The 20654-nt window shown below is 42.4% G+C and overlaps 1 protein-coding gene across 1 annotated transcript in view; it reads right to left on the reverse strand.

Annotated features, from left to right (window-relative positions):
• The window catches only part of CNOT10 (CCR4-NOT transcription complex subunit 10), a 43659-nt gene that overhangs the window by 5637 nt on the left and 17368 nt on the right, over nt 1-20654 (reverse strand). Inside the window, exons 12-18 of the mRNA XM_015812114.1 lie at nt 10186-10359; nt 8054-8134; nt 5443-5556; nt 4537-4667; nt 2217-2252; nt 1511-1638; nt 822-897 (exon numbers count right to left, since the gene is read on the reverse strand). Of these exons, the coding sequence (XP_015667600.1) occupies nt 822-897; nt 1511-1638; nt 2217-2252; nt 4537-4667; nt 5443-5556; nt 8054-8134; nt 10186-10359 (740 nt within the window). The remainder of the gene's footprint in view (nt 1-821; nt 898-1510; nt 1639-2216; nt 2253-4536; nt 4668-5442; nt 5557-8053; nt 8135-10185; nt 10360-20654) is intronic.

Below are 20654 nucleotides of genomic sequence, written 5' to 3' on the forward strand. Positions count from 1 at the left end.
CGGTGGGAGCCCCCACCCTCTGGAACGATCTACCCCCAGAGATCCGGGTGATCCCGGATCTCCCCTCCTTCCGCCGCGCCCTAAAGACATGGCTTTTTCAACAAGCGGGTCTGGCCTAGGGAATTTTAGTGGGGTTTTTTAAGGGTAATTTTAAGGATAATTTTAATGATTGGCCTTCTAAAATATTTTCTTTTAATTCAGTTTTTAATATAGATATTATTGTATGATTGTATTGTGGTTTTTATGAGGCTGTTAGCCGCCCTGAGTCCTATGAGGAGAAGGGCGGGGTACAAATTAAATTATTATTATTATTATTATTATTCATAATTCCTTCTGCAGAAAAATGGCTAATTAATCTCTTTGTAAGCCTCAATGTCCAAAATAACTTTATTATTTCAAAATCTGACACAGAATTTATTCCAACCTGAAAACCATCTCTAGATTACAAGACTATTTACAGATTTGTAGAAATCAAAAATTTTGTGTTCTCCTGACACCAAATCTTTAATTGACTGGATAGAAATTACTATTATTCTTAAGCTCCTTTTATTATATTGTGTTGACTGTTACTATTGATAGTCATATATTATGGGATATATTGGATATTATTAATGATTTGTAATTTATTCAGTTATCTAAACTCAATTAATGAAATCCTGAAAATTCTAACCTAATTCTATGACACCTATAAACTTATTTATTCTGTGTTTTATTTTTCCTTTTACTATGTTCCTTTTTTGCATGTCTTTTTTCTTTCCCCTTTCTTCATGCCTTAAAAATGCTTAATAAAAAATATAATTAAAAAAAGAGCAAAAGTTTACCGTTCTGAAGCTCAAGATATACAGCCAGTAAGATAGCTTCTGGTGGAATCTCTTTTGGATGAATTAATGAGGCAGCCTTGTATCAATACCAAAAAGAAAATAAGAGGTAAATTAACATATATATTTTTACAAAAGAATACACTAAGCCCCTGATGCAACAAAAAGTATTTTATGTCAGATTTTATCCCTCAAACAAGTTGTTAAACTAAATTAATTAATATGATTACATCATCTGCATTGATCTACATCATCGGTGCTTACATAAATTGACACAAAGATGCAGTTGGGTATCTCTTCCCTTTCAAAACATCTTTTAAATTAAATCTTTTAAATTAAATAACTTTAAGAAAATGTTTAAACAGACCATTTCTAAGCTGTAATCAGATTTTCCCAAAGACATAATATGTTCAACAGGAAACATTGTTCAAGCTTTCTAATCTACAAATTATGACAGTATTTCTTTGGTTTGGTCTATGGGACTTGCACAGAGGACAATACATATTTGCAAAAATCTGCAGAGAATGCTTAACTTCCACAGTTGAGGAAAGGGTCCTGTCTTCCAACTTGTTAGGATCAAATATTGCTCCAGTGAAAACAGCAAAGGTGATTCTATATCTTGCTTTAATATAGCAGTTGGCCTTATTTTAATAGTTTTCCCAATAAATTATGTGAGAAACCCTTTTTTTAACCTGATGCAGACATTTCCGGGCTTTGTCATACTCGCTTCTTAAGCAGTAGGCACTTCCAAGGTTGAACAGCATCATGGTTCGTGCAGATGTAACAGAACTGGGATAACATTGGGGTATTTGCTTGCCAGCTAGATTAAAATTAATAAGATTGCCGTCATTAAAATAAAAAAAATATTTTATTTTATTTGCCCCCCATCTCATACAAAATAACTGTGTGAGAAAGGGAAATAAATCTACAGACTAATCAACAGTCAGAAATAGAAGAGTAACCTAGCAGAAAGTATTAGCTTCTCAAAAAATGCAGATGGGTTTTTAAACTGTAGCTAAACTGATAAATAGATTCAATCAGTGAGTGTTAATAATATGTAGAAAAAACATTGCTCAGCATTTGGATCACCTGTACGGGCTATAGATGCCCAAAATTTCTTATGTTTTGTATTTGTAGAAAGAGTTTTCACTCTGTTTAAAAGTATTTAAAAACGCTTAATAAAACTGTATTTGTAAATGCAAAAAGCTATTAAAAAGGTGGAATATCTCAATCTGAACTGATTATTAGTTAAGTGCTGACAGCTTTATGAAACCCACTGGTAAAATGATAAAGTGCTGTGATCTGATGTCACTCTAAATAAATTGGATACAAAAGTAATTTTTCAATTACTTCACACTACACAATACATGGGAAATTTACAGAAGTGCACAAACTTACATGATTCCATGGCTTCATTTTCTCCTTTATCAGAACCTAAAGAAAAACCAGAAGATAGAATAAGCACTTAATGCATTAAAAGTGTAATATTGACAAAAATATAATCTGAGTTGAGGGGCTAACTATTAATTTGAAGAAAAAATGAAACTAAAGCAACCAAAGTAATCTTGTGTAGAATGCATAATATTTAAGACATGATGATGCATATCCAAATCCATTAGTGTGTGTATGTGCGCGTATGCATGCATGCATTTAATCAAGGCACAATCAAGCTTAAACTATCCTACTTCAGACACATTATGCAAAGACCCAGCTCTCTGGGGAAAAAATGTAATGCTAGAAAAAGTGGAAGGAAAGAGGATGACCAGTAGCAAGGTGGAAAGATTCAGTTACTATGGCGAATGGGGCACCATTGGAAGAGCTGAAGGGCCAGTTTAAGGATAGAACATCATGAAGGATATACAGTACATCTGTGGTCACTAGTGGCTGATAACAAAATTTAACAGCTGCTGCCCTCCCCTCTTCCTAGTCGAGCCTTTGATTCTTCTACCTTTCCAAAGACACAATTGGTGGAATGAAATGTTGAATGTATCTAGCTAGCCATAATCTTTGATATGAATGGCATAAAAAAGCTCTAAAAATGAACTTTGATTTGAAGTGAGAAGACAGTAATAATTTAATAGATGTGCAGTATTATCAGAATTAGGATATACCCACTTCTACTTGTGAGAATTAATTTCTTCCAAATAAGCATGTAGACTTTATTAGGGGTTAGGAGGGAGATGAATCATAAAGAAGGTGAACTGGAAAACAATGGGGAAGAGGGAAACTCTTGAAGTATTTTTTCTACAATTAGGTGGCAAACTAGAAGGTTCAGTTTTGGAATATGGCTTTGGTTCTATGGAATACTCTTTGATTACAAATAAGATTATCATCTTCCAATTAGATTTTAGAAAGAGGCAAAGATGGAATGGTTATGCTTGTTTCTAGACTGGTGTCAGTGTTAAGTAAGGTAGATTTAATATTAGTAGTTGTAAATTACTTGATTTACAATTGATATTTTTAATTGAATTTGTATTATGAATCTTTTCATTATCAGTTCTAAACTGCAGTGTGTCCTTCAGGGATTTAACAACATGAAAATAAGAGAAATAAATGACTATTAAAATAAGATGCAGAGTGGGGACTGCCCAAAGCATATAGCCAGATATTCACCAATGAAGCTCCAGCAGCAGCATATGTCACTTCTAATAAAACTTATTTGTCAGAAGCAATCCTTTCTCTGCTGCAATACATAAATAGCTTTTCAGGTCCTAAGGTAAGGGCTTAAATAAGTGCTGCTTTCTGCCACTACTCCATCCAATCGAAGGAGACACGTGATCAGCTTGTTCTTCTATTGGGAGTTCTCAACATGACCAGAATTGAAACTGGAACATCCATCATTAAGCAAGGCAATCACTGAGTGAGTCACATCCAATTTTGCAACCATTTTAAATGTGGTCATTAAGTAAATCACATAGTTACTAAATGAATCTGACTTCCCCCAATGACTTTAGTTGTTGAAAGCTGGTCAGTCACAAGTGGTAATGACGTGACTCCAGGATAATGCAATTATTGTTAACTACATGCAGGATTAATTTTGATCACATGACTGTGGGGACTCTGTGATGGTCATAATTACAAGGGCCAGTATAAGTCACTTTTTTTAGTGCCATTGTAAATTTGAACAATCATTAAACAAATGGCTATTAAGTCAAGGACTACTTGCATTGATTGGCTAGATTGGAAGTCAAGGATTACTTGCATTGGATAGATTGGAAAAAGTCTCAAAACAGCAATGTCTTCCTGCATTCATACCACTAGGAACAGCAAGAATGCTTAAAACAACTTGAATCAGTCAATCACTGCATTTCGTTTTATGCTTGGAAGAAATTTTCACAATGTGGCTAATTTGTTTCAAATTTAAAATACCCCCTTATGAGCACCAAAATTTCTAATTTGGAACATTTTGCACATCTCTAATCTGAAACAATTGCAGATCAATTTTTCAGTCTTATATACATTTGTATATTTTTATAGGATGCCTGCATTAGAATTACAAGCTGATCACATAAATTTCTGTTTAATTTGATATTTAACAAACACAAACTTAATCCAAAGAAGGCAATATTTATTCTAGTGATTGACGTGAATGTATTAAATATATAGGAAGAAGCAATGTCTTTTTTAACAGTGTACTATTAAAAGGAGGAACTCTTGCAAGTAACATGGAAAGTAAATTGAAAGATAACTGATTCTAATAAACTACAAATTCATTAACCTTGATCCTGCTCGTTTGAAGAAATTCCCAGGGACACGTCAGTGACATTCTCAGGGTTCAAGTGAGTAATAGCATCAGAGATTCTGTCCAGAGAAATAAGAGCCACTGCAGCATACAAATGGCCAAGGAACCTAAAACACCAAGAGCACAGTGAAAAAAATCAACCTGGTAACAAGATGCATCATACAGGCAACTACTGTAACTAAAGAAAAGCAGAGAATGTGGATTCTTCTCTTACTATAAGCCTCATGGTATCTAATCTGGAGATCAAATTCAGTAGAAAGAGATACCTGCATAAAATGGCAACTGCTCATATATTTAAGCAATTGTTCACCACTCTTTCTTGGTACCCAGCTATCCCTACAAATGTAATCATGACTAGAGTAACTGCCTGATTTGATAAAGATCAGCTGCCAGTCAAAATATTGTTTTGCTAAATACACTGTTGGATATCAAATGGCAAATTCCAAGCCTAATTAGTATTCCTCACTTCCCTCACTGTAAACTCTACTTTACTTTAAAATGAAAGAGCAAGAAAATAAAAACCAGGGTTGTGGTTTAAAGGCTCAAAAAGTGTAGCGGTATGAACATAATTTGTCCTATGTCTTTTTAAAGATCATCCTACATCTGAAGAGAGTAACACAGAAATAATGGTAAAAGAGGGGCTATCTGAACAAGATGTAGACTGGAGTTAGGTGACTTTCCTTATGTACTGCAAAGTACTTTCTGCCATTGAATTGGAAACACTATCTACAATGGTAATAAAACAGCTTCCTATCAAAGCATCTGTTCACTATCCATTGTTGATTACATTGAAGGCAACGCCTATATTATATATATATATAAATAAAATATCCTATTAATATTAACAGCAGTAATAATATGTAACAGTAGGAACAAGCATACTTAAGTGATCCTGAGAGTTTGGGCTGCTGAAGAAGTTTATCTGCATGGCTAAGAGCCATAAGGTTGTCCCCCAGGGCCAAAGCCACATAAGCACTGCAGGCAAGTATGGAACATCTGGCAGAGAAAAAGAAGGGATATTCAATTTATGTATATATATATATATATAGCTACCAGGATGATTATATTTTAGTATATTTTAAGAAAATTTGCAAAAGAAATCACTTATATTAGACCTGATCTAACAGATCTGATGTTTTCTAGAGCTTAAACCCTCTAGCCACTAGATAGATAATTATACTGCTTTTGGCAGTTGTCAAGCCCACTTTAGCTTCAGTAATAAGTCACATTAATTCATGGCAGGATCTGGAGTTTCTTTATTTCCGGGTCCCAGGAGACATGTTCTTTAATTATAGATGAGCAACATGAGAAGCTTCTCCACTGCCCCCTCCCCATTTCCTTTGTACCATACCCAAATATAATTTCAAATCTCATTTTTGAAAAGCTTGCCATGGAAAAGAGCCATGCAGTAGTTGCAATTACCCAAAGGAATAGGACAGGGCCTATGTATTGGGGGCTAATTGTTCCTGTAGATATATTCAATGGAAAACAAGCCATAAAGATTTTGCAGTGATTCAATTCCAAACATATCAAGTTCACACTGAGTTTCATATGCAGACACATTTCTTAGTTGACTTTTTGTGGTATTTTATATCAATAGACCCATTATTATGCCAGATATATTCTGCAGGAGCAGATATGTAAATCAAGTAAGCTCTATTATTTTCTCAGTCTTCCTTTCCCACTTTCCGGAAATGATTAAAGAATCATAGCATTATAGGCTGTTTGTAATCCCAAATGTTAGGACCCGACAAAAGGCATGGTTAGAATCCATACAATAGCAGTTGGTACATTCCAATGGCTCTGTGCCTCCTCACCCTAACCAATTTGCTCTGACCAAAGAAGCTGTTTGGATGGGCAGTGAAAGGTCTAAAACCAACAAAAAAATAAGTCCAGTTGCCATGACACAACTTTCAGATTTCTATGAACTTAACATAATGCTTATTAAACATAGCATAATCCTATAGAAACAATCACAATATATTATAAATGAATAACCATTAGCTTTCCCTCAAGAAGATACAGCATATTTGGGTCTTTTTGATGAAATATTAATATTTCTCTCTTTTTATTTTTTATTTTTGTCAGCAGCTCTAGTTCACAAAAGTTTTCTTCGGGTTTTGAAAACAGTCATTAGTATTCAATGGAACTATTGAATTATACCTCCAAATAGGAAAGTTCATACATGACAATAAAAATCTTTGAAAACCCTGAAGATATTGGAGTATAGCTGAGATTTTGTTTATCATTATTCACATAGTGAAAAGGGACGTGCAGCAGTAAGTATGAATTGTATCAAAGAGGACAACTAGGATACTACAAACTAGAAGTTTGTGACTAGGCTTTCTAACTGCAGATTTAGCATTCTCCAAACAAGATTTCAGATGTTTTGGACTGTAACATTTCCAGCTACCATGGGTGCTATTAAATCATAACTTGTCCTCCTGCTTAATTTCAATCAAGTACGACAATCTCACTGCAATTATGTGCACTCATTGAACAAAGACTAGCTGTTTCAATATAGGTATATTAGGTATAGTATAGAGGGTACCTTGCTCAATAGTAGTAACTGTGAGAGGGACCTCAGAGTCCTAGTGGACAATCATTTAAATATGAGCCAGCAGTGTGCTGCAGCTGCCAAAAAGGCCAACACAGTGCTAGGCTGCATTAACAGAAGGATAGAATCAAGATCACGTGAAGTGTTAATACCACTTTATAATGCCTTGGTATGGCCACACTTGGAATGCTGCATCCAGTTTTGGTCACCGCGCTGTAAAAAAGATGTTGAGACTCTAGAAAGAGTACAGGGAAGAGCAATAAAGATGATTAGGGGACTGGAGGCTAAAGCATATAAGGAACGGCTGCTGGAATTGGGTATGTCTAGTTTAACGAAGAGAAGGACGAGGGGGGACATGATAGCAGTGTTCCAATATCTCAGGGGCTGCCACAAAGAAGAGGGAATAAAGCTATTCTCCAAAGCGCCTGAAGGCAGGACAAGAAGCAACGGATGGAAAGTAATCATGGAGAGAAGCAACCTGGAACTAAGGAGAAACTTCCGGACAGTTAGAACAATTAACCAGTGGAACAACCTGCCTCCAGAAGCGGTGAATGCTGCAACACTGGAAGTTTTTAAGAAGAGACTGGACAGCCATTTATCCAAAATGGTATAGGGTTTCCTGCCTGAGCAGGGAGTTGGACTAGATGACCTCCAAGGTCCCTTCCAACTTTACTACTACTACTACTACTACTACTACTACTATTACTACTACTACTACTGTCAATAATAATAATAATAATAATAATAATAATAATAATAATAATAATAATAATAATAATATAAAACAAACTAAAATTTAATTATCTTATTGTCATCTCTTCATAGACATGAAATATAGAAGTTCGTTTTTTTAAAAAAAGGAACTTCTTCATGTTATGACTATTTATCAGAAACGAGTTGTATGCTTTTTAGGTCATCCTGGATGAAAAATCTTACCTTAGATTTTCTAATTCCTGCTTTCTCAAGGGAGAAGATGGTGGAGCAGGGATAAATTTGTCTCCTTCATGACTTTTACTACTGAAATAAAGACACCATGAGTAGTATCAAGGATCAACATAACAACTTCAGCACTTTCTAGTTACTAAGTAAAGCCAAATTAAGCATGTTTAAATACAAATAAAAAGGGGTTAGATTTATGATCGCAGTAAAAAAAGATGCAACAGCTTTTAAAAATGAATTTTAGTAAAAAAATATTTTTAAAACTTAATATCACAACAGCCACTTTGTAGAAAACTGGAATTTGATTTATATTCCTTGGAAAGCCCTTAAAATAAGTCTATTATATATGCATCAAAAAATCTATACAAAAAAGCCAATACAATTTTGAATATGTATAAATATATTCCTAAGCCTAAGTAAGCAAAAATTAAATATCTACAATAAACACATATATCCAAAAACACTCTTCTACAAATGTAAAATAGATTAAAGATTCTTCATTCTTCTGACACACTTTTAAATATCATCCAAAGATGTATTTTAATTTTTCAGTGAGTGATGATTCTATGTGGTAAAAGAATTTCCCCGCTCCTTTGAAGTCAAAAGAGAGATGCCATCAAGCCAATTTAAAATTGAAATGAGTGAAAGGATATTTTTTAAAATGTTAAATGTCCAAGACAGCTTGTTAAACTTTTATACACATTAAAAACCATTCAGCAGTTTTTTCTCCAAAAACAAAATGGAAAATACAAGATAAAAACAATATTGATTGACACTGAACTTCTTAAGTCTTTAGGTCTTTGTTCACAATATACATAAGTATTTTAAACAAATTTATGGCACTAAATATCCTACTAAGATTATACTATATTCTATACTACTGCTCTGACATTTATGAAATAGCAAAATGCTTTAAAATATTGAACTATTCCCATGCTTTACAAATGACATAATACCAATATGTGAAGGGAAGAACAGAGAAAATGCTTGGGAAAAAATGAAATTTTTAACTATGTTTAAAAAATCATTTTTATGATAATTTTTCAGTTTTTTAAAATGAAGTTGATATTTTAAGACTCTGCTTCCAAATTTACAGCATTGTATTACAATTAGCAGTTTCCCAAAGTAAGAGATGAAAAAAAATTGAACAGATTTCATTCTTCGTGCCAGAAAAATATATAATGTTGTCTTTGACTGAGACCCAACTAGATGGTTGCACTTAGCAGACATTTGCTGAAAAATTAGGGAGATTGAATCCAGTGAGTATTTGGATGGGGAACCACTAGGAAATCCCCAGGCTGAAGACTAGATTGGGAAATTGGAAAAATATCCCAGAAAAACCAACAACAGACCATTTCTTTACTGTTGCCGAAGAAAAATATATACGTTTTTATAAAACCTCCAGGAATTGAACCTGACTTCAAGGAGATGTTTTCCATTCTCTTTTTCTTTTACATAAGCTAGAATCCTTTTTTTCAATACAATTGATCAAAAAAGATAAATTGCTGGTCAATTTTTCACATATTTCTTTTTATTGGCTTCTTGAGCATACCTTGCATTTATTTTTCATACTTGAACAAAAATGTTTTTCCTATGTCATCATTCAGTGTTCAGTTGAAATATATTCCTTTCAATAGCACTTCTGCTTACTGTTTATGTGCAAAGTAATTTTTCTCTCAAACTCTATCCACATTTGTTACCAAACAAACCATGTCCACTTACTGTCTCTGTCAAGTTTCAAAGCATAGTTCTGCTAGTGTGACAAATAATGCTTCTCAGCTTGCCAACAAACTTGGGGGGAGGAGAGAACTTTGGAATGCAGACTTTAGAGATTAAGAAGCCAGACCATGAGACTCAAGGACATTACAACAGATGTCTGGCCAGGCCTAGAGATGCTTTCTCATAACAATATTTTTCCACTTGATTGGGCAATGTGACCTGACCCAGAGGGAGGAGAGAATTCAATGCTTTTACTATATGGGTTTGGGAGGGATCTTGCCAGAGCTGGTTTTGCTTTCATTAGTGCCGAAATGATGTACTCAATAAAGTTTCACATTAAGAGACTGAAATGTCTCGAAAGTATTTGCTTGGTTGGGTTTGTCAATCGGAACCTTGACAATCTCATTTACCTGCAAGCTTCATTATTCTCACTGCTTTCATTCCCACTCAGCTGATTACCAAATTTAGATCCATTTTCTTGCTTTGGCTCCTGCTGGTCTTCAGGAAGCAAGAGCAAAGCATTTCTTAGACAAATTGCTGCAAACTCCATGCTGGCTACAGGAATAGCTGAAGATTGGCCATCACTTGAAAAGAAAAAAAAAGAGTGTATTAATTTCCCCTCCACTTTTTTATCTCATTTGTTTGCATTATATCTATTTCATACAGTGAAATCAGCAATACATGATGCTTGTTCTTCAACTAGTTGTCACAGAGTCTGACATTGTTTTGAAGTTGAGACACCAGTGATTGGCCCAAGGTATCCTATGGCTTCTGTGCCTACGAGAGGACTAGAAACTGGTTCTCTTATATCCCTAGTCTAGCACTTTAACCACTACACAACACTGCTTAAAGACAGTTTCAAAATGCATCTACTTTAAAAAAAAATATATACATACAAATCAATTGGAAAATTTACAAAGAAACTGAAAAAGAAATATTTATATCAAGCAATAATGAAAAAATGGGTTAATTTATTTTGTATCTCTTTTTAAAGAATCTTAAGTGTACTAAATTAGTTTACTGAATCATATAATTGAATTTCACATTCAGAATCTATTCAACTTTCCCAAGTCATAGTTAATTGTAAAGAGTATCCTATAACTAATAACTAAATTTGATATACTTCCATTTTATATTTAAAAAGTCTTATGATAAACATGTTAGGCCTGTTTTCTCCATTTATATTCATTTTTGCAAACATTTACACCAGGTGTGTCCAACCCATGGCCTATGTGCCACATGCGGTTCTGGACAGCTAGTAATGCAGCCCCACAAGGTGGTAAACTTTTAACATTATTAAGTGTTTTATATACATTAACTATTTTACATATTTTATATCTGGCCCACGACAATTCCTCTTCACTCAAAATGGCCCAGGCAAGCCAAAAATTGAATCCTATGATTTTGAGCATTTCCTCTAAAACAAATGATTTAAGATTAATAAACAAAAATAGCAAAATATAACAACAGTTAATAAGTTTTCTAATCAATTACTAATCTTTACAATGAAATAAAATACTATCTCAAAATACTTACTTATAAACAATGTTCTGCACAGACTGTGATGCTAAGACGATTTTACAATGATGGAGCATTGGCTTACCTGAACGCCTCTTCTCAGCATGATGATGAAGAATCCACCAATGGGTTATTTCAGTCCTCCTGCCTAATCAGACTAAGTTGTCAAGTTGTCACGCCCCTGCTTGACTGGGACCTCCCAGTTTCATCGACGGCGTAGCCAATGACAACAGTTCGACGTGATGAATCTCAGAAAAAGTGCAAGAAATACAACCCCCTGGCACAGACCTAACTGATCTCTAGAGGGGAGGGCGTGGATTCTTCATCATCATGCTGAGAAGAGGCGTTCAGGTAAACCAACGCTCCTTCTCCAGTATGATGACTGAAAAATCCACCAATGGGACCTACCAAAGCTCTTACTGTCCCTACAGGAGGGAGTCAGTTGGGGCCTATGACCCTGATGCTGGCACTACCTGTTGGAGGATTCGTCAACCGAAGGAGCCCTCAGCCGAGGCAAATTTATCCAAACGGTAATGCCTAATGAAAGGAGAAGGCGAAGACCAAGTCGCCGCCCGGCAAATGTTCTCTATTGAAGCTTGAGTTGCCCACGCCGCTGAGGTGGCAGCATTGCGGGTGGAGTGTGCCATCACATGACTAGGAACGGGCAGGGCAAGTGACACGTAGGCATCTGCTATGCATGCTCTGATCCACTTGCCAATGGTTGAGGCGGATATCTTTTGCCCCATGGATGAAGGCTGAAAGGATACAAACAGGGCTTCAGACTTACGGAAGGCCGCCATGCATTTGATGTAACAGTGCAAGGCTCTTCGTACGTCCAATGTCTGCCATTGCCGTTCCAAGTCATGTGACGGGCGGGGACAAATGTTTGGGAGAATAACCTCCTGTGATCTATGAAACACAGTGTTGATCTTAGGGATAAAGGAGGGATCTAACCTAAGAACCACCCTGTCCTTGTGAAACGTGCACAGGTCCTTCCTGATAGATAAAGCGGCCACCTCCGAGATACGCCTGGCGGAGGTAATGGCTATCAGGAAGAAGACCTTGAGTGACAGATACCGCAAAGAACAGGTTCTAAGGGGTTCAAAGGGTGAGGAAGTTAGGGCCTGCAGAACCCAGGGCAGTTCCCAGGAGGGATACCTGTGAATCACAGGCGGTCTGCTGTTGGTAACTCCTTTAAGAAAGGAGCGGACCATAAGGTGCTGGGACAAGGACTCTGATGAGTTCCAGGAAAGCACTGTGGAAAGAGCCGCTACCTGTCTACAAATGGTGTTTGTAGACAGGTACCCCTTGTTGACACCCTCCAACAAGTAGTCTAAGACCCTTGGGATGGTTACCTTGAATAGAGCCAGTTGATTCCTGTCGCACCAATGGCAGAGGTTCCACCAAGTATGATCGTAAATGCAGTTAGTCGCCGGTCGCCTGGCAGCCTGGATCATGTCAATCACACCTGACAAATATGACTCCTGAGTCAGAGTGCGGCGCTCAAGTGCCAGGCGGGGAGCTGGGTGTTCTCCGGTGAGGCAAACAGGTCCAGGATTGGATGGCCAAACCTGTTTGTGATCTCCTTGAAGAGATCCGGGTGTAGACGCCACTCCGAATGGTCCACTATTGACCTGCTGAGGAAGTCTGCCTGCCGGTTCGCCTCTCCCGAGATATGCTCGGCCCTGATGGAAAGCAGGTTGTTCTCTGCCCAAGAGCCCAACGCCTGAGCCTCCGTCATGAGGGACCTGGATCGAGTGCCCCCATGCCGATTCACGTGAGCTTTTGCAGCCACATTGTCCGTTAGGACCAGCACATGTTGGCCCCTGATCACGGTTTGGAAGTGCTTGAGAGCCAGATGGATCGCCCTGAGCGCCAACCAATTTATGTTGTGACTCAGGTCTGACTGTGACCACTGTCCCTGAGCCATCTGAGTTTGGAGGTGTGCACCCCAGCCAAAGAGACTTGCGTCCGTGGTCACAAGGATACGATGAGGCTCCTTGAAAAGAGTCCCCTTGCGCACGGCCGAAGATGTCCACCAGTCGAGAGAGAGGAGCACCTGGCGTGGGACCCGTACCAACTGGTTGGAGGAACTGGTGTGCCGTCTCTGGTATGGGAGCAGGAACCATTGGAGGGTCCGGGCATGTAGTTGGGCCCACGGCACTATTGCTATGCAAGATATCAACTTCCCCAGTAGTTGGGAAAGGAGAGCTAGTGTCACTCCCTGTTCCTGCGTATCCTGAGGACCAGGTCTCGGATGCTCATGCATCGTTCCTCTGACAGAAACACGTGACACGAGCCCGTGTCTATCACCGCGCCCAGGTGTAACAGGTGGGTCGAGGGAGACGTCTGGCTCTTTTTGAAATGTATCAAGAACCCGTGGTTCTGGAGAGTCCTGATAGTAAGGGCCAGATCCGACTGGGCAGTTGTGATGGAATTTGATTGGATCAGTATGTCGTCCAGGTAGCACTGGACGCGCACCGGGACCAATCTCAAGTTTGCTGCCAACACTGCCAGGATCTTGGTGAAGACCCTGGGGGCGGAGGAAAGACCAAATGGTAGGGTCCTGTACTGGAAGTGGCGGTTGAGATGACAAAACCGCAGAAATTTGCGATGCTCCGGGAGGATGGGAATGTGCAGATATGCTTCTGTGAGATCGATTGAGGTCATGAGATCTCCTCACCTGACACTGCCCAGAATAGAATGGAGCGTCTGCATTTTGAACCTTCGATACTGGAGATGGAGGTTCAGACCCTTGAGGTCGAGGATTGCCCTCCATCCCCCTGAGGATTTGGGGACTACAAATAGGATGGAGTAATACCCCAGTCCCACCTGGTTCAAGGGGACCTCCTCTATGGCCTTGATGTTTAGTAAATGACGAATGGCGTCCTCCATGAGCCCTCTTTTTATTGGGTTTCTCAGGGTTGGAGAAGAGACAAAATGGTTTATGGGTGTGGATTTGAATTCCAGGGACAGGCCTTCTCTTATGGTGCGCAGAACCCCGGAGTCTGTGGTCGTGTTTTCCCACTGGCGGAGGAAAAGAGTGCCGCCAATGGGAAGGGTCCCCCCTAAGTCACTTGGTGCGACGGTAGGAACGGCACCCTCTGCCACGAAATGAAGACTTGCTCTGGGCCTGGTACTGGGACCAGTCCCTATAATTTGTCTTGTCAAATGGACGTTCTGTCTTGGGAACTGAAGGCCGGTATGATTGTCCTGTCTCTGCCGTAGCACCAGTCCGAAAGGACTGACGGCAGCCATAGGGGAGGAAGCGTCTATTAGCTCTCCGTGTCAAATGAGAGATGACCTTCTGTTTCTGTTTGTTTTCTATGAGGTATGGAGTTAATGCCTCCCCAAATAATCTGCCTCCCTTGAAAGGGGCAGTGGCCGGCCGCCACTTATGTTTGCTTTCAGCCCTCCAATTTTTAAGCCAGAGTAGCCTCCGAGCGACTACGCTGGAAGCCATTGTCCGGGCCGAGTGTTTGGCAGAGTATAGGGAGACATCTGCCATATACTCAGAGGTCGCTATGAGTTTGGTCAGGTCCTGGTGGACTCTGACCTCCTCCAGGGGAATTCTGTCTTGTACCTGTCTAAACCAGGTAAGGGAAATTCTGGCGAAAAATGAGGTGGAGGTTGCCGCCTTCGCTGCCCATGCAGATGCTTGGTGAACTTTGCGTAATGCTAGTTCAGATTTTTTATCCTCCGCCTTAAGGGCGTCAGATACATCTGCTGGTAGACTGGCTGCTGAGAAAAGTGGAGTTAGGGATTCATCCACTTTGGGCACCTCCAATAAGTCCGACAAGTTTTGAGCCATGTCAACAATTTTACATTCAGCCACTCCTTGGGATGGCTGAGCTGCTGGGGATTCCCATTGTCCCTGAATATTTTTCAGGAATAAGGGGAGACAGGGAATTTGCAGACGTCAAATTACTGGTTCGGAGAACAGGGAATTCGTGTCCTGGCCAGTGGAAGTCTCTGGGGTGGGAACCGGGTCGTAGGTGATCTTACCCGCTGCGCATGCTCTGCGTAGTAAGAAAGGAAAAAGAGAAGCATTAAATAGCTCCGCCATGGGCTGGGAGTCTTGCGGAGGCTCCTCACAGTCCGACCATCGGTCTGCAGCTCCGTCATAATCCGAAGCGCTGGAGGAATCAGACTCAGGTGAGTGAGATGGTGAGACCAATCCGGAATGGTCGAGTATGGATCGTGATGAGGTGGAGAGCGCTGATGAGGACCTCAGCATGGCTGGCGTTTGATGATGATGACCCGATGAGGCCATGGCTTGAAGGACCGCCTGCGATATTAAAGACTGCAGCTGGTCGGTAAATGAGATCTCATGCGGAGGCCGAAGCCCTGCTGCAGTTGGCATGAAAGTCGCTGTGGGTGCCAGGGAGGGGCCTGGCAGCTCGAGGTCCTCCCCAAAGAGGGGTGGATCTCCCTGACCAAAGGTCTGAACAGAGACCTGCTGATACTCAGGCTCTGGTGACCACGCCCTTGACGAAGCAGGCAGTTGTGCTCCTGTCTCAGGAGCCACATGTTGGGGGAATGGAGACGCCTGCCCTTCCCCAGCTGATAAGCTTTGGGCCTGGGAGAATTGCTTCTCTAGGGCTCGGTGTGCGATCAGCCTGCTTGTCGCTTGCCTTACTTGCCTTCCTGCCATACTTGGATTTGGCTTTGGCCTTCCCCCTGGTCACCTCTGGAGCAGGTTCTGTGTGGCTGGATTGCTTGTCCGCGTCCAAAGGGTGTGGCTCAGTGAAGTCTGCCATGGTTGGTCGAGAGGCGTTCCAGATGCGACTCTAGAACTGACTCGCTTTACAAGAGACGTCAGTTACCCCCCGTGGGGCAACTGACTGCACGTGGATTAGCGTGAGCCAGCCCACTGGCTAAGCTGGACTCATGCTAGGCACTTCAAGGCGCTCGTCACCAAGGCAAAGGACAATCCGTGTGCCTAGTTCTGTGGCCAAAGTGGTGACGAAATCACACGCGTCTCACAATAGTGGCGATGGTCAGGTCCTGGCAAGCAACCACTAGATGCAGAGTGGCAAAAATTAAGGAAAGGTGTGTTAGGCACGCAGGGCTTGATAGATCCTTGTGAATAGGTGGTAAAGGATCCACCAATGTTATTGTAAATTTTAACTATTAGTTCAATTAAAGCAGACTATACATGTAGATGACTAGAATTGAATCCAAATTTTGTTGCCTATGCTTAGAATGGACCACTCTTAGATAACTATAAGAGGCCTCTCAGTGTGGTAAGAACTCACAAAATGGCGCCCGTAATTGTGAGGCAGTTCTAGAATATTCCCTGTGGAATACTACTGCTCGCAAAATGGCGGCCGCACCCAACCCTGGGGGGGGTCCTTGGTGATCGAGGCTTGGTTGTAAGGAAAAGCTCTCCAGTGAATCCTATTGTCTTAAGGGCCCTTAAGTTTGGAGAGACGGGGCGTTGTCTTACCTGAACGCCTTTTCTCAGTACGGAGATGGAGAATCCACCAATGGGTATTCAAAGTCTGCCTGCTCTTGAGACCAAGTAGCCAAACTTGACACGCCCCCTCTTGCTAGAGATCCAGTCTTAATGAGGGTGAAGTGGCTGAAGATGGAAGTGTTGGCTCTCAAACCCTTGAGTTTGGCCTATCTGACCTAGAAGGGTGGGTGTGGATTCTCCATCTCCGTACTGAGAAAAGGCGTTCAGGTAAGACAACGCCCCTTCTCCAGTACAGGAGATGGAGAATCCACCAATGGGACATACCAAAGCCTCACTGTCCCGTTGGGTGGGAAACAGAGGAGACCAGATGAGTGTCATCGGACACCACTTGCTGGAGGACATGCCGCCCGAAGGAGGCGTCCGCAGAAGCAAAGCGGTCAATTTTATAGTGACGCACAAACGGAGAAGGTGATGACCATGTCGCAGCTCTGCAAACCTCTTCGATGGAAGCTTGTGTGGCCCATGCTGCAGAGGTAGCAGCACTGCGAGTGGAATAGCAGTGAGATGACTTGGAATCGGCAGGGAAGAGGACTGGTATGCTTCCGCGATACAATTTCTGATCCACCTGCCAATTGTGCCGGCGGAGACCTTCTGCCCTAGAGAAGCCGAGAGAAAGGATACAAATAGGGCTTCAGACCGATGAAATGGTTCCATGCACTTGATATAATGGTGCAACGCCCTACGGACGTCCAGCATATGCCACTGCTGCTCCAAGTCTGCCGCCGGGAGGAAGTACCGGGAGTAGAACCTGGGGAGTTGTGCATTGTCCGCTGAGGCGAACAGGTCTAGGGTCGGGAGACCAAACCTGCGAACTATTTCGGAGAACAAGTCCGGGTGCAGCCCCCATTCTGATGGATCCACCGTGGAGCGACTTAGAAAGTCCGCTTGTTGGTTGTTGATCCCCGAAATGTGTTCCACTTTGAGTGAGGCCAGGCTGGACTCCACCCAGGTGAACAGGAGTCGTGCCTCGGTCATGAGTGATCTTGACCTGGTACCCCCTTGACGGTTGATGTGTGCCTTGGCCGCAACGTTGTCCGTGAGGACTAAAATATGGCGGCCTCGAATACTGGCTCTGAAGTGGCGGAGGGCAAGATGGATTGCCCGTAGTTCCAGCCAATTTATGTTGTTTCTTAAATCCGAATCGGACCAATGACCCTGTGCGAAGTGAGACTGCAAATGGGCTCCCCAACCGTACAGACTGGCGTCTGTCGTGATGGTGATGTGGTCCGGTTCCTTGAAGAGTGACCCCTTGGTCACTGCCCGAGAGAACCACCATCGAAGAGTCCTGCGAATGTGTATGGGAACCCTGATTGGTTGAATGGATGCGCTGGCATTCTTGCGTTGGAAGGGGAGGAGGAACCACTGGAGGTCCCACAGATGAAACCTGGCCCATGGCACTATGGCTATGCAGGAGACCATCTTGCCTAGTAACTGAGAGAGTGATACCAGAGGGACTGTGCGTTCTCTGCATACCTTGCGAGCCAGTTCCCTGATGCTGGCTATCCGCTCCTGGGAGAGGTACACCATGCAGTTGGAGGTATCTATGATGGCCCCCAGGTGCAGCAGCCTGGACGAGGGAACTGTCTGGCTTTTTTTAAAGTTCACTGAGAAACCATGTTGCTGAAGGACGCGAATGGAGACTTTCACGTCTTCCTGGGCTGCCTGAAATGATGACGCCTGGATCAAAATGTCGTCCAGGTAGCACTGTACACGTATTGGGATCTTCCTTAGTGTGGCTGCTATCACGGTTAGGATTTTTGTAAACACCCTGGGTGCTGAGGAAAGGCCGAAGGGAAGCGCTCTGTATTGGAAGTGCCTGCCTTTGTAGCAGAAACGTAGGAAGCGACAGTAAGTCGGATGAATGGGAAATATGCTTCCTGGAGGTCCATTGACGCCAGGAAGTCTCCTTGTCTGATGCCTCCCAGGATGGACTGAAGGGAGTACATTTTGAACCTTCTGTATATTATGTAACGACTGAGATGTCTGAGGTCCAGAATGGGCCTCCATCCTCCCGAGGCCTTGGGAACCACGAAGAGGATGGAGTAGAACCCTCGGCCCTTGAAATCCGCTGGAACTGATTCGATGGCCTGAATGTCTAGAAGATGTTGGATGGCCTCCTGCATGAGTCTGTGTTTGATGGGATCCCTGGAAACAGAACAGACAGTAAACCTTTCCAGGGGTGTGGCCAGAAACTCCAGGAACAACCCGGACTGAATGGTCTGTAATACCCAGGCATCCGAGGTCAGCTCCCACTGATGAAAAAAGTGGGCCAGCCTTCCCCCGATGGGAAGGTTGGGATGGGAGTCATTTGGACTTCCGATAGGCACGGCCTGCTCCGCGAAATGTCCACTTAGACTGGCTCTGTTGTCTGGATCTAAATCCTGGTCTGTCATAGGGCCGGTCGTAAGGCTTGTCTTGTCTGGGAATGTATGACCTGGTAAACTGGTTGGAGGTCGTGGAGGCTGTTTGGCGAAAGGACTGCCTCCGAAAATAAGGTGTGGTGCGCTTTTCAGATTTCTTAATTATGTGAGCCATGACCTTGCGTTTATCCTTATTCTCAACGAGGTAAGGGGCCAGGGCCTCCCCAAACAAGTCAGTACCCAGGTAAGGTGCCGTTGCCAAGCGCCACTTAAGTTTATTATTGGCCTGCCAGTGTTTCAACCACAGCATCCTTCTAGCAACGATATTGGATGCTATGGCCCTGGAGGAAAAGGAGGCCGATTGGAGTGTTGCGTCCGCAGCATACTCCATGGCTGCGACCATCTTGGCAAGGTCTTGGTGGGTCCGGACATCCTCGGCTGGGGCTCTGGCCTGAAGTTGCTGGAGCCATAATAGAGTAGTCCTAACGAAAAAGGAAGTGCATGTGGCCGTTTTAATGCCCCATGCAGCTGCCTGGTGGGTTTTACGGAATGTTTGCTCCCACCTTTTGTCATCAGCTTTGAGAGCCTCCGACAAGTCTCCGGCTATGGCTGTCTGAGACACTAGGGGTGTCCAGGCTTCATCTATCTTGGGCACCTCGAGGGTCCCAGTGAGATCTGCGGAGGTGTGAAAGAGCCTTTTGTCCGTTCCGCTTACTGAAGGGAATGAAGAGGGAGAAGCCCAAGGCTTCTTGATTCCTTTCAGAAAGATTGAAGGGCACGGAACGTGGTGTTCGGTTGCTACCTTTTCAAAAAATATAGGTCTGGGACTGTCGTCAGTCGCAGCCTGCGGTTGAGGAAATTGGTCTGATCCTATGTTGGCCGTAGAGGTGGCCTTATGTAGGATGGTCAGGAAGAGATTGGGGTTGAACAGCCCCCCCAATGGGGAGGGGTCTGGAGGGGGACCCTCATCCTCTGAGAAATCAATTTCCGGTTGTTCCTCACCCTGAGGAGAGGAGTAACAGCTCATGGAGGATTGAGCCGGAGAGGTTGGCTCCTGGATTACAGGAAATTCTATAGGCGGCTCGTAGGACGGCATGGCCGACGTGGAAGCCTCCTGATCCGAATGGATTGAACGCTGTGCTAGTGCCCAGTCTACGACCTTGGCTAGCAGCGCCTCGAGACGGCCATCAGAGAATATGTCTAATTCCCAGTCCCGCGACTCCAGGAGTAGAAGGGATCGGGGTAGACTGCGGGGCTGGGCCCGGAAGAGTTGTTGGCTGCTGGACTGGTGTGGAAGGTAAGTCCAGTGCTGCTAGGGTCCCTGGGATTGACCATACCCATTGAGTGGATGAAGATGGACCCAGGGGAAGTTCAATCTCAGTGGCCGTCAACTGATCAATATCCAGGTGGGCCTGCCTCTGTGCTCTGGAGAACTCCTTCTCCAGAGCCTGGTGCCTACGGCTGGCTTGCTTCTCCGCCAACTTGGAGGGCTTCTTGAGCGTATGCTTTGTCTTGGTTTTAC

Source organism: Protobothrops mucrosquamatus, unplaced genomic scaffold, assembly GCF_001527695.2.
Source record: "Protobothrops mucrosquamatus isolate PMUCROS unplaced genomic scaffold, P.Mucros_1.0 scaffold_5, whole genome shotgun sequence".
Taxonomy (NCBI): Eukaryota; Metazoa; Chordata; class Lepidosauria; order Squamata; family Viperidae; genus Protobothrops; species Protobothrops mucrosquamatus.